Source organism: Phocoena sinus, chromosome 2 (genome assembly GCF_008692025.1).
Source record: "Phocoena sinus isolate mPhoSin1 chromosome 2, mPhoSin1.pri, whole genome shotgun sequence".
NCBI classification, from domain to species: Eukaryota; Metazoa; Chordata; class Mammalia; order Artiodactyla; family Phocoenidae; genus Phocoena; species Phocoena sinus.
In genome coordinates this window covers 12,937,256-12,952,149 of record NC_045764.1, presented here as the reverse complement: position 1 = coordinate 12,952,149, position 14,894 = coordinate 12,937,256, and the positions used below count along the sequence as shown (strand labels likewise).

The following is a 14,894-nucleotide window of genomic DNA, read 5'->3' as shown; positions in this document are numbered from 1 at the left end:
TTTCTGCTGTACAGCAAAGTGAATCAGCTATACATATACATATATCCCCTCTTCTTTGGATAATCGTAATTTGTAAGACCTGAGTTTGTCCTAACCTAACAGAAATTTGAAGAAAAGGATATTTACACCAAAGCACTAAGTTATTTTCCCAACCATAAAAGAAGAGAAAAAGGAAAAGAGGCATAAAAGTTTGCTCTGCTTAATATAAATTTTCCATTCGTCTGAAAGATGATGCTATGCTTTCTTAGCGAACAGTGGAAATTAGGGTAGGATTTGGGCAGCAAATAAGGACTTAGGCAAGATGCTGGAGCTTGGAAAGAATAAAATCTAACTCCTCATGGTTTGAATCTTCAGATTTTTCTGCATCTGTGCCACACTCTACCAGAAACCAGGCCCCCTAGTGGATTCAAAGAGCAAATGATTTCGACACTGGGACTACGGCAACTAAGTATGTGCAAGAAAGGTATTTCATGATCTTATTCGATCATTTACATAGCACTTATCATATACCAGGCACTATTCTGAGCAGTTATATAATAAATATCAATTCACCTGATTAGTACAACACTGGATGAAGGAGGTACTATTATACAAACTGTATAGACAGAGAAGCAGGTGCAGAGAGGATAGGAAACTTGGCCAAGGTCACACAGCAGGTCGGGAGCAAAGCAGCCGGCTGCAGAGTGTGTGCCCTGAAAACCACCTGTCACACAGCACTGCTGGTGAGGTTGGTTCATCAGAAAATTAACCCTAAGAGGAATTTATTTAAATATCTAGCAATGTTCTACTTCTCCAGAGGCTGGCCTCGGGGTAATTTTAACCTTCCAGAATACAGCTGCACCTCCGGATATATCTTACTAAAACAATAAAACAGTGAAAGAAAAGAAAAAAGAGACGTCAAGCGCCACAGAGTAACCAAAGCTGTCAGAAAGCCCATCCATTTATTCTGCAGGAGCCGCCCTCTCTGAGAGCCTGTCCATCTACTGATCTGGGATCTGAACACGCCTACTGACTTGTCCAGATGGGGTGGGGGTTTTCAGAAGCAAAGGCACATTCGAAGGTAAAAGCAACAAAAACCAAGAAGAAATAAATGAACTGACAGTCCCCACCGAAGCAGGAGACAGAAAAATTTTGACTAGACATAAATCCTAAAAGTAGTCTAGGCCACCTTACATCCTCTCTGGAATTAGGTCAAGAGCAAATACACGGCACAGGGAAAACAGTCAATAGTATTATAATAGCTTTGTGTGGTGCATAATCTATAAAAATATCGCAGCACTGTGCAGCACACCTGAAACCAGCACAATATGGTAAGTCAATTATACTTCAATAAGAGAAAGGGTAAATACACGCACAAACGAAGGAAAGGATGAATGAAATGCAGATGGGGAAACTGAGGTTCAGAGATCGCTTACGTAACCAGTTTGTGACAAACTATGACTTAGTTCTCCTGACCTTCAATGTAGTGTCCTTTAAATAAATCAAATTAACAATGGTGACTCTCAATCACTAAGACCCTTTACCTCTGTTTATTTAAAAATTGTTTTCTTCCAGTTTTATTGAATATGATTGACATACAGCACTGTACAGTTTAAGGTGTACCACATATGATTTGATTTCCCACATACGTCATGAGATGATGATCACAGTAAGTTTCGTGAACATCCAGCATCTCACAGAGACACAATAGCAAAGAAATAGGAAAAACATATTTTCCTTGTGACGAGAACTGTTAGGATTTCCTCTCTTAACAGCCTGCATATATAACACACAGCAGCGTTAATATTTATCATGTTGTACACTGCATTCCAAGTACTTATCTTATAACTAGAAGCTTTTACCTTTTGACTACCTTCATCCAATACCCCCACCTCTGGTAACCACAAATCTGATCCCTTTTTCTATGGCTTTGCTTGTTTTTCAAGAATAATTGACCTACAACACTCTGTTTTAAGGTTAACACTAAGACCCTTTATATTTAAAATACTTTTTATAAGAAGCAAAACACAGATGCTGAAGAAATGAGAAATGAGCTTTTTCTGGATAAAGAATATACCAAGAAAATAATCATTCTGTAGCAGTGAAATGAAGTATTTAGTACTGTGACAGCCCCTGGAGCATGTTAATAGACTTATTTTGCTCCCCAATGTATTTTATGTAATAATGATGATATGTCAAATCTGCATGTTTGTTACAGTAACTACCCCAGAGGAGACGTTTCAAACTGTAATTTCTGTATAGTCAAAAAATTCTGAACTCAAAGATGTCATCAAGTTGATATTTGAATTGCATGTCACACTGTATTAGAATAGTATCACAGTCACTTATCAGAATAATATGTTTTCATCAGTCACTGAAGTATCCCATTGCTTTAAGAGTTCTGAGACAATTTAAAGAAAGCAGAAAAAGAATGCATCAGCGCGACATTAAGTTCCAGAGAGAGGAGTGAATGGCTAAAGCTGCGTCCTAGAATTCCATTTATTCAGAAGCCAACGCCTGAGCGTTTTTACCCTCATAGGTACTAACCCAGTGCTTCAAAATTTCCTTCACAATCGGCAACAGCATAAGCGCTGTAGGACAGATTTCAAAAGGAACAGACGTTATAAAAGACTGATTAGATGTTTAATGGATTTAGAGGCTGACCAGTGTTTTTGAGAAAAACAAATGAGGGGCAGTCCCAAGTTTCCAGAAACAGAAGGTAGCTTCAAGATGTTCACAGACCTCACTGCAAGCAAAATGCAGTTGATCAAGCTCGGTGCTTTGTGCCCACCTAGAGGGGTGGGATAGGGAGGGTGGGAGACACAAGAGGGAGGAGATATGGGGATACATGTATATGTAGAGCTGATTCACTTTGTTACAGAGCAGAAAGTAACACACCGTTGTAGAGCAATTATACTCCAATAAAGATGTTAAAAAAATAAATAAAATTTTTAAAAAAATGCAGTTGTTCCTATCTGAGAAGAATAAGCAACGGCCAAGAAATAATTCCTGGGGCCTCCCTGGTGGCGCAGTGGTTAAGAATCCGCCTGCCAACTCCGGGGACACGGGTTCGAGCCCTGGGCCGGGAAGATCTCACATGTCAACGGAGCAACTAAGCCCGTGCACCACAACTACTGAGCCTGTGCTCTAGAGCCTGCGAGCCACAACTACTGAGCCCGCGTGCCACAACTACTGAAGCCCGCGTGCCTAGAGCCCGTGCTCCGCAACAAGAGGAGCCACCGCAATGAGAAGCCTGCGCACCGCAACGAAGAGTAGCCCCCGCTTGCCGCAACTAGAGAAAGCCTGCATGCAGTAACGAAGACCCAACACAGCCAAAAAATAAGTAAATAAATAAATAAATTTATTTTAAAAAAAAAAAAGAAATAATTCCTGATGTTACAGCAGAAAGCATGACAGTAAAGGAAGGAAGCTGACTTTTACAGGCACCTCAGAGCCTACAAATCCAACCAAGCAGTACCTTTGAAGGAGTCACTTTGAGAGGCTGGTACTTGATGTGATGGTTTAAACACTTGAGAAGCCTCTGGTTAACAGCAACAGCGTGTGTGTATGTTTGTGTGTGTGTGTGTTTCAGTGTGTGGTTTAAACACCAGTTCTCAAGGTGGCTGCTGCGATATTGCCATCAATGGTCATATTCATGCCGTAAGACTACACTTTCTCAAGGTGACACAGTTGTTACTGGCCACTGGTGTAGGACTTGATGACTGCTATGACCACCACCACGTGTGGAGAGCCTGGCGTGTGGCAGACACTGTGCTGACTACCTGCCCTACAATCGTCAGGGCTCCGGAGTCAGCTGATGTTTCCATCTCCACCATATAAATCAAGAAGCTGAGGCTTTAAAGTCTGGAAGTCACGTGGCTATTAGTAAGTGACAGGGCTGAGATCTGCACCCAGGACTGTCTGACGTGGGACTTCATGCTGTTACTACTTCACAATACGACCTCATACAGCTCTAGCTGGGGGCTGGGATCGTGTGCTCTACCAGGCCCTTGTGCTGGAACGTACTGAGGAAGGGAGTCGGGGAGGGGGGATTGGGGGGTGGGAAAGAAACAGAAAGAGATGGCTGTTCCCAAGGGTAGTTTCACTTTATGCCCAGGTGATGATGAGGGGATAATGATGTGAAAAGGAGGTGGTGAGTAGACAAACACTTTCTAAAATCAGAAACTTCTCTGGGCAGGAGATTGTGAGTGGTGGTGGTGGTGGGCCTTTCTGGGGCCAGGACAGGAAGAGACCAGTGCAAGCAGGAGAGGATCTGTAGGTATAAATGGATAAATACTCAGAGGTCAGCACCTCACTTCCAGCACGTGCAAAATCACTTCCGAAATGTTGCCAAACCTTAAGCAGAGTGATTTTAAAATCAGAGTGGTAATCATCACAGCTATTGTACAGAAGGGTATTTAGATTAAACGTGTTACGTCTATTAACTACCGATCTATTCATTCCTAAATGTTAACTGTCGGTAATCTGGCCACAGTAATTTTTAAAAACACAGCTAGAGGGAATTTTTCTGTCAAATGTGTTCTAGTCATGTCCTAACTATATATTTAAATCTTTGGCCTTGATGATAATTTGTCACAAATGTCAACCTTCTCAGAGTTTCACATAAAGATAAACATTACCTGGTGGTATTTCTTTAGGATGTTGTGCATTTCAGCCACATCTTCACTCGTGATGGTCTTGATGATGTACCTCTTGTCGTAGGACGTGTGGAACCGGGCTCCGCTGCGGGCTTGGGAGTCGTTGGGAAGGGGTGCACTCCTGGTCAGGGAATTCTTCCCGTGGGATGACAGGGGAGGAGGGAAGAGAACCGGTTAAAGACTAATTTCCAGGTCATTTATTGTCACCACAAGTTTTCAAAAACATCTGTGTTTGGAAGAAGTTGATAAGTAGGAGGACAACATTTTCTATTCATTGTACCTCAAATGGCAGAAATGAAAACAGCAATTCTAATGTCTAGAATTATAATCAAAGTTACTTTGTTCACCTTGTTCTTTTGAGCTGGACAAGAGCTGAGATTTCCCTCTCAATAAAATTAGGTTCCAGCCATGAAAGGACATCTTACTTTCCCTGAGTGTTTCCTTGTATGACAGGTATTCTGCCAAGCGTTATACACAGAGGACTTCTCCCAACTCTGATAACATTCCCATGAAATGGTTACTAGTGATATCACCGTTGTTGTACAGATGAGGAGATGGGGATCAGAGAGGTATAATCGTTTGGAGAAAGTCACACAGCTAGTAAGGGGAAGAGCCAGAATGCCATCTGCAGTGTGGCTGGCTCAGAACCCAAGTTCTCAAACTAGTCAACTACTCAAGTAGTAAACAACTTAATTACTAAACTCTGTGGCCCACGGCTGCCCTGGGAGGGCCTGGCCTGGGCAGGTGTGCTCTAACCCAGCTCCAGAAGTTTCTGACCTGGCCCATCCTCCACCCCACTTCAGCCATTTTTGAGGATGATTCATCTCCGGGAGAGGATGGGGCAGGGCTCTGAGTGGGCGCTCTTCTGCAATCACTTCACTCCAGGATCTAGCATTCCATTCCATACTCACTGTCACTCCCGCTGTCCCCCTGCTCTCACCTGTGACTCCCCTGTTTGAATCTGTTTTCCTAGAGCCTCCAGGAAGTCTGTCCCGCTTTCCCCCAACCATCTTACACCGGTCACCAGGCTAGTGGATCAGCAAACCCCCAGCATCTGAGGAAGCCTGGTCTTCGCCTCTGCTAACTGTGCGCTTGAGAACCGACCTCCATTCCCTGCCCAGCCCCACTGGACGGCGTATGAGGGATTCACAGGGAAAGACAGTCCCACTTCACCTTCCTTTCCCAAAGTGGGCATTTGAAAGCCCCAATGAACCGAAGTCTGTCTAGTTGGGGGACACAGATGTCTTTAGAGAGGCAGGTGGTATCACTGCATCATGACTGTCAGTGAGAGTTCCCCATCAGTCTAGAATGTTCAAGCCTCCTTAACCTTTCCTTCTTTTCCAGATGAAATCCACCAGGACTGAGCCGTATGAGGTCTTAATGGCACTGCAGTGGTGCAGCAACTTGTGGAGGGCCTCCCCGGGCTGAGGGAAGTGAGCGCATTCTCATCTCCAGGACCAGCCCTGGCACCTCGGCTGCTGTCTTTACATCCTGAGACAGCGGCACATCCTGATCTGAATGTGGCCGGGCACAACTGCCAAGTGCAGAGCCGCTCCTGCCAATTAACTGAATTTGCTTTCCTTAGCTCATTAGAAAACTTGAGAGAAGCGGGGGGGGGGGGGGGGGGGGGGGGGGGGGAATCAGTGTAACTCCCAATGATTTTAAAAAGTAGGAACTGGCCATGTTAAATGATGAAGACAGCTGGAACTCATCAGATAGGCTGCGAAGGAGGAAAAGGATTTTCAGGATGAAAATGGCTATAACAACAAGAGTCTGATTCTTATATTGATTTTTTTCCCTCAAACATAAAAATCCTCCTTTATACCACTTCCTACTAAGAACAAAAGGGAAGAAAATCAAAGTGAATGCCCTCTTTGGGGGTTTTAAACACTGGCCAAAAAAAGCAATCATTGCTCTTGGCTTAATGGTCTTTTTCCTCCCAAACATTAATTTGTAAAAGGTTATTCCAAATAAAACAAGAACACTAGGAATTGTAAGATTACAAATTACTTTCAGGGATAAAAATCAAAGCAGGAACAATCAACTTAATGAAAGACAGGCGGACCACGTTGTAAACTCTGTAAAACTGACAACACATGTAAAATAACTTTTGGGGGGGAGGGGGGAATAGTAAAGGATAAATATTTAGCAAAGAACAGAATTACAGCAGCATCAGTTTCATAGCCTGTTTTCTTAGGCGTACTGGATATGAAAACGTAACATTCTATTACGGACCAGTGGGAAAGAACAGAATTGAAAGCTGCAGAGTCAGTGATTCTCAAACTCTAATGAGCAACGGAGTCACCTGGGGATCACGTGACAATGCAGCGTCTGACCTGGCAGGTGTGGGATGGGGCGTCTGAAGCAGCAGAAGACGCCGATACAGCTGCAGCGGGTCTGCAGACCACACGTGAGAACCAAGAGTCTACTGAATCGTGGCTACGGGGGGATTTGTCTGGTGCAGAGTGTGGAGAGTCTTGTGTATTAAGTGTGTTATAACTACAAACGTACCTGCCTGAATGCCTGTCCCATTATAGTCTGTCCAACTCTGGTTTGATTAAAATGTGAAACTTTACAGTGAAGAATGATAGTTCATTGCATTCACTGTATTAATTCATTAATGAACTGTTTAATAATTCTACATTCAAAGCAACGTATGGATTTACAAACTAAAGGGTTAGAAAGGCAGAGTCAAAAATGTACAAACTCCTTAGCACAGATGCTATCTCCTCCCAAATTCTTTGCCTTTCCCTTCAGTTTCAGACATTGGTAATTATTTATTACAGATTTTGTATAAGGCCATAGGCCCTCCCATAATGGCCTGGCATATAAAACTTTACAAATTCTCATCTTGATTCTGCCTTAACTCAATTTTTCAATAATCACATAAGTAGTCCCAACCCACAATATCTACTTCCAATGTGTGGAAGAATTTTTTTAAGGCTCATTGTTTTCCAATAACCAGTGAAATTAGGAACAATCACACTGTGTCAAAATTCAGAATGTACCTTTTATAATCACTGTGAATATAAAAATATACGAATCAGATGTAATGAAAGCCTTAGACAAACACAATCAGAAGAGTGAATGCAACTTTACACAAAATGTGTGATCCTTGGGATGACTCTAAGGCCTGGAAAAATCCATACGCGTTTTATTTCCACAACATTCCTATGTGATAGAAAGAGCCAGGTGCATTTTTCCACTTGAAGATAATAAAACTGGGGTACAGTGGAACCAAGTGACATGCCTAAGGCTCCCGCCTAAAAGCTTCCTCTGAGGTAACAAAAAGGGGCAATTTACAAAGACAAGGCTAAACTTTTGCCATTAATTAATACCATAATCACTGACTTTTGTAACCTTTGACATGAGACAGAAGTGAGTGTGTGTTGGTAAGGGCAGTACCGAGTAAGGCAGGGTGCTGGTCTGGGACCTAGAACATTCTCTCCACTCACTGACCCTTGGATACGGCATTCAGCATCTTTGAGCCTCAGTTCCCGGGACTATAAAGTGACAGAGGATAAGCCCAGGGGAGGGGGCAGGCTGAACTAGGTCTCTCCCTCAGACCTCCTATGACTCTAAAAAATGTATTTCCTCGAAGATATGGCTCTAGGAAGCGCAGGACAGCACAGGCCTCAGAAGGTGATTTGATGTTTTCCAGCAGAAGTCCAGTCACAAGAGAGTCCAACCACCACCTGAGCAGGGGCACGATGATGGCTTAGGACATCTGGGCCAGGACTAAAGAGAGATGGCAATAGTTCCTAGAGCAGCATGGAGATAACACATCAGAGGTTCCAGATGTACTTGGACAATTTCAGCAAGAACGAGAGGACGAGCTAAGGGAAGGAGGTTGCGGACACACATGGAATGTAGTCAAAACAGTCTGCTATCTAGAAATTGAATATTGAAATTCCTCAGTGTCCCTTGTTGTGTCACAAAGGAAGAGTGAACCATAGCCTCATACAGGATGCCTGGGCAAGTCTGGGAGGCCAGGAGGAGAAAGGCCTGAGAGAAACAGAGCTGGGGAGTGACCTCCAGAAGCCCCAGAGGGTCCCCTTATGTGTAAATAAACGTCATAATCAAAGAGCATGACAGGTGGAGGCAACCCTGGAGATTATTCCAAACCACCCAATTTACAGATGAGAAAACAGAGGCCCAGAGGGCAGAAACCACTTGCTTTGAGACCTGAGTGGGACGGCATCCGTGGAAGGCCTTGCAGAGGCCTCCACCCCCTGACTGGTCTTCTGAAATATCCTAATAGACCTACCCTGGTCTAGAAGCCATCAGAAGAGCAAACATTCTAAGCCCACGATGTACACACTCTTCAGAGGGTTCTGAACATCAAAACTATCTCTTTGTGTTACATTTAGTTTTTTCGTACTCTTAGTTTATTCATGTTCTCTCAGGTTCATATTGTCATAAGCAGAGGTCTGATGACCTTTCAAGTTCCAAATAGCACTGATATTGAAGCTAGAAGACAGGATAACCATCACACATGGGTGCTCTACGTTAAGGCTGTGTGACTTTGGGCAAGTTATTTAAGCTCCTTGTGCCTCAGTTTCCGTACTAGTAGAAAGGTAATAATGATGAGAAGAATCATCATTAGAAGTTTGCCTGGGGGTTAAATTAGATAAGACAGAGTTTTGATAATAGTGCCTGGAACAGCAGCACTCCTTAATGGTAGCTGTTATTATAAATAGCAAATTTCAACCTGGAAGACATTTAGAGGTGCAGATCAACATTAGCAAACTACTCTCTAAGTTGGTGAGTCAAAAAGGAAGGTCTTACGGAATGGGTTCTTCCTGCTGGCTCCTTTTTTTGGCTGCACAGCGTGGCATGCGGGGTCTTAGTTCCCCAACAAGGGGACGAACCCGTGCCCCCTGCAGTGGAAGCGTGGAGCCTTAACCACTGGGCCGCCAGGGAAGTCCCTTCAGTTGGCTCTTCAGTCCACCCTGGCCAAGCCTCTGGTTCGTATGCAGTGAAAATCAAGACCCACATTCTCGCCACTCGCATACTCTCCCTTTCACGGCTTACTTTCCACAGCCCTCAATAAGAACCACTTGCAGTCTGAAAAAAGAATTTAAAACATTTTACACAAGGAAGTTTCGAGTCAAAAATTCCAGGCCCACTAGGTCTCCCTTCTATCCGTGGCCCCTGTTCAGCTCCCAGCATCCTCCCCAGCCAAAGGGCAGGAGGGATGGCAGAGAGTGGGCCAGTTCTTTAAAGGATGGAGAAAGCACGGGGGAGGTAGCCCGGAGAGCTGGGGCGACCCCTTCCCGAAGAGGGGAGGAAAGCAGGCTGGCTGAAGATGCCAACGGACTTGAAGGTACAGGGGAGGGAACGTCAGGGAGCCTGACGGCCAGGCCTCTAGTGACCTTGAGGTGGCAGCAAGGGCAAGGAGGGTGAGCCGCGGCGGGCTGTGGGAGGGCTTGAGGGGAGAAAAGGTTTGGAAAAGCAACCTTGGGATGCCGGTCTGGAAAGCCATTTGTGTAACGTACTGGGCTACCACAAAATCCACAATCCTGTTCAATGCAGAGCCTTAAAAGGCTTATTTAATTCAACACTGAAAATACAGACGTAATAGAAATCTGACATAGCGTCTGCCCACAACAGTCACTCCTTTACTACCTCTCTGTCCTTTTCAGGTTTTCGGGTCTCAGCATGTATGGCAAAAAGAGAAGCAGTGAGAAGTTGAGGGCAGTCAGACCCCCCCACTCCTTACTCTGTTATCTGGTTATCTGCAAGGAAAGACAGTCGGACTTAATGGTCTCTAGGTTTCCTTCTTGCTCTACTAATTAGGATTCACTAATGTGTTACTGCTTTCGGTTTGTGGAGACTTAGCAAATGATTTGCTTTTAGTTTGGGGGGAATCTAATGATAAATGTACACAAACCGCAACAAACTTGCTTTTATTCATTGGCTACGCTTTTCTTCTATACGTTTGATAGTTGTATATTATAAACTATGTAATTCCTTAAATTCACTTGTTCTAAGTGGAAATACTATTAACCTAAGCCCCTACATCAAGAAAAAGGCAGCCAAAAATCAATGGTGGAGGGGGAAAAAGTTCTCCTATTGAATATAAACTAATCTGAAACTCCAAACATTCTTCTTCCCTAATGGCTTTACTGAGCTATAATTCACACACCAGACAATTTACCTATTTAAAGCATACAAATCAATGGTTTTTAGTACGGTTACAAAATTAAACAACCATTACCACAATGGATTTTAGAACATTTTTCATCAACCTCAAAAAGAAACCCTATACCCATAAGCAGTCCCTCCCATTCTCCCTCCACCCCCCACCTAGGAAACCATTCATCCACTTTCTGTCCTAGAGATCTGCCTGTCTGGACATTTCCTACTGCACAATCATCCAGCACACAGGCGGCCGTGATTGGTCCAAACATTCTTCCCCCGAGTCCCCGGAGCACACGCGTCACCCTGAGGGGTCCAGCTGTAGACCCTGGGCCATGTCTGGGCGAGCGAGGCGACATCACGGGTGCTCCCTGTTCAGTCCAGTGAGGTGGACGCGTGACAGCCAGCCCACGCTGCTTCTGAGAATGCTGCCAGGCTTGCTGGGGGGCTGGGGATACCATAAACCGCTGGACAGAAATTTAAGTTCTAGGGCTTCCCTGGTGGCGCAGTGGTTGAGAGTCCGCCTGCCAATGCAGGGGACACGGGTTCGTGCCCCGGTCCGGGAGGATCCCACATGCCGCGGAGCGGCTGGTCCCGGGAGCCACAGCCGCTGAGCCTGCGCGTCCGGAGCCTGTGCTCCGCAACAGGAGAGGCCGCACCGGTGAGAGGCCCGCGTAGCGCAAAAAAAAAAAAATTAAAGTTCTAGGGCAAAGCTAGTAGATGCAGGGCACGTAAGAACAGGATGATTTAGTCCATTTTGCTGGACGATCTTGCCTCTGGATAAGTAAGCTCACTGTCCACTACTCCTGTTTTCCACAGCCAAGTACACCACAGATCTACAGAGCCAGGCTGGGACCTGGGACCCTCCGCTGCACTGCTTGCACCTGGACAAGCATCTCCTCCAGCAAGAGATACAAGGAAACTGTAAGGGACTAAAAACAACTGCATGCAGCCGGGGCAGATTGTGAACAAGATACAAAGAGACCAAAAACCCAACTGCCACTTCTGAGGTGTTGGGAGAAAAGCAGGGTCCTGCACACGATCCCTGCACCCAGCACCACCTGGGGGAGGGGCTGACCACCCTAAGCCCCCCTCCATCCCACCCCCACCCTCACCCCGTTTAAAGGACCAGCTTGCCCACTCAGTGAGCGAGCATGGACACCTGTTACGTGCTTTCGCTCCCTAGTGCTGCAGTACGAGTCCCAGTAAGGCCTTGCCTGAATTTCTCGTCTGGCCTCTTATCAATTTCTGTTGATTAAGGAGTCCAAGAACCCTGGTGGGTAGCATTACAACACCCCATCTCAAACCTCAAGAGCTGTGTTTGAATCTCTAGTGCCATGTCAGCCCTCAATGAGAAATAAAGGAAGATAATGAGAGATGAAACTCACTCTTGAATGGCCTTCCTACATTTATAATTGGAAATTTATTCTCCTTTCCCCAAAGAAAGGGATTAATGGTGCTCTCCTCCAAGCCTCTAAAAGTCTGCATTGAAGATGTTTATTTCCACAGTGGGAGGTCCAGGATTACTGGGGCCTCCAGGGGGGTGGAGGAAATGTCAATTTAATTAGCTCATCTTTGCCACCAATTTTTCTATACTTCTCATAAAAATGTCACGAACTATCAACATCAACCATTACGGTCCCCTATCCATTTTTTCAATACCCAAGCATTTTGAACATTTAATACCCTTGAACTACTCATATAGTCTTACAGACATTTGGGTTTTTTTTTTTTTTCCCATTTTGATATGAGTTTGTATTTCTGCTAAAAATAATGTATGAAAGTTTTTCCATTTAGTCAACAGGAAGGCCATGTACAATCAATTCTGCCATGCTCAAATGTGTAAAAGCCAGCACCTTACAAAGGAGAAACGGCAGTATCATGTACAGGAACCTGAGTGACAGTCAGTGACCTATTGGCCGTGACTTAATAACAGATTCAGAAATGTGACAGCTGGGAGGGTCTCAGAGAGCATGGAGTCCTTCTCCCTCATTTCACAGATGAGAAAACTGAGACCTACCAGGGCTAAGCGACCAGATTAAGTCACAGTATCCGTCACTGAAGATCCAAGACGCAAACCAGCTTCTCAACTCGCAGGAAAATGTTCTTTCTCCCAACTCGGGCTACCTGTTTCATGGACCTGACACCTGCCCTGCTGACAACTCAGGATTATGATTACACGCCTCAAATCACACGGCCCAGGAGCCGGGAGCCACAGCCTGGACGAGGCTGCTTTCTGGGTTTGCGTTTGACGCATCTGAGTGAGCAGATGGTCCTCTGACCTCATCAGGGAGGGAAAGACCAACGTGCTAACATCATCATCAAGGATTTATTAAAAGCCCACTGTGTTTAAAGCCCTGTGTTACGCTCTTGGGGAATTTCAAAGAAAGTCTGAGCTGTGATCCCAGGCGTGGAATGGCTTTCATTGCACAGGGGGGCAGAACACTGTGCGATTGAACACTTATTAATAATGAAACAACTTACCAGAAAAGAAGGAAACAGATATGAACAGTAACGACCAGCAGAGAAAGAAGAAAAGTTGCAGGAACGTCACTGAGCGCCGTGAGATCGCCTTTACAAAGATCAGGTTGGTACTTGACTCAGATTAAAATACCAGAGGCCTGTGTCCGAGGCTCCTGATAAGCAAACAGGCAGCATCTGCCCTAGACAGGAGCTCCCTGGCAGGGATGATTGTCAGCGCTCGGCTGAAAACGACGAGACTTAACCCAACGTGGGTTCAGGAACGGAAAACGCAGGCCAACAGCGAGGCTGAGCTGTCAGGTGGGGTCAGTTTGTGGTGGGGCAGTAATTGGTTCAACACTTGAGAAACAGCAGAAAAAGCACGTGAAAAAAATCTGAGGATGCTGATGGGCTGGGAGCGAGTTTTCCCAGAAGTCTGTCAGGAGAGATGTCCAATCTGAGGGGTGCCCTTTGGCTTCCAGCCCAGGTGCAGTTTCTGTCCGCTATTCATCGTGAGAATTTTATTTTTAAACTTGAAACAAGAACATCAAAAGTTTAAAACGTTAGCTTTTTTTTTTTTTTGCGGTACGCGGGCCTCTCACCGTTGTGGCCTCTCCCACTGCGGAGCACAGGCTCCGGACGCGCAGGCTCAGCGGCCATGGCTCATGGGCCCAGCCGCTCCGCGGCATGTGGGATCTTCCCGGACCGGGGCACGAACCCGCGTCCCCTGCATCGGCAGGCGGACTCTCAACCACTGCGCCACCGGGGAAGCCCTAAAACGTTAGCTTTTAAAATTAATTATTTTAAAATTAGAATCCTCTGTTACCAATACAAAGAAGAAAATGCATCAAATGTGAATAACAAGCGATTCTAATTCGGAAGGTGCGGCAGGGGAAAAGCAAACCTAGTATTATCCTCCACAGAGAACCAGAGGGCTCAGTTTCTATCATATGGTGTATTCAGCTTTAGCTGCATCATCGCCAGCCTGTATAACTTTTCGGTTTCTGGTGGGCAATCCTTCCTGCAGCTCAGAAACTTCAACCGAAGCCTCGTTGACTTCCCAGGCCTGTCATAAGAGGTTCTGATACTATGAGAGACTGGGAAGAGGGATGCAGGTTTTCTTGAAGAACATTAAAAATCAAGATGCCTGGGTTTCTGTACATCTCATTAGCATCTAATACAGAATCTGTCATGTAATAGTTAAAAAAAAAATTCCTTCATCCTTTCTTCTCTTCTGCGTTCCCTATAATGTCTATCAGAGAGCCTTACACACAGTAGATGCAAGTAAACACACACTGAGTTGATAATCGTGCATGAAATCATCCACCTATGGGGAGCGGAGCTTAAAGTGGCAGAGGAGATGGAAGAACAGAACTGTAGCAACCGTAACAGCGAGGCCTCTGGGGGAGCATTCAACTTGAAAGCCATCTTAAAAGAACGGTCATGGGGAGTCACATTGTCCCAACAATGATCAGAACACAGTTCACCTCTGTGCACATTACAAACCAATGAAGTGATTTTTAAGAAGCCCTAATAAGTTGGAGAAAATTTTGAATCTGAAAGCACTGAGCATACATGCATACACATACGCACACAGGTTTACATATGTATGTTCAGTGACACTGTTGTTAATAATGAGTACTCTAGAACTGTTGC

At 45.0% G+C, this 14,894-nt stretch overlaps 1 protein-coding gene across 2 annotated transcripts in view; it reads right to left on the bottom strand.

Annotated features, from left to right (window-relative positions):
• The window catches only part of PIP4K2A (phosphatidylinositol-5-phosphate 4-kinase type 2 alpha), a 176,665-nt gene that overhangs the window by 54,138 nt on the left and 107,633 nt on the right, over window positions 1-14,894 (bottom strand). For both annotated transcript variants that reach the window (XM_032623881.1, XM_032623882.1), the window contains exon 4: window positions 4,620-4,772. In XM_032623881.1, the coding sequence (XP_032479772.1) occupies window positions 4,620-4,772 (153 nt within the window). The remainder of the gene's footprint in view (window positions 1-4,619; window positions 4,773-14,894) is intronic.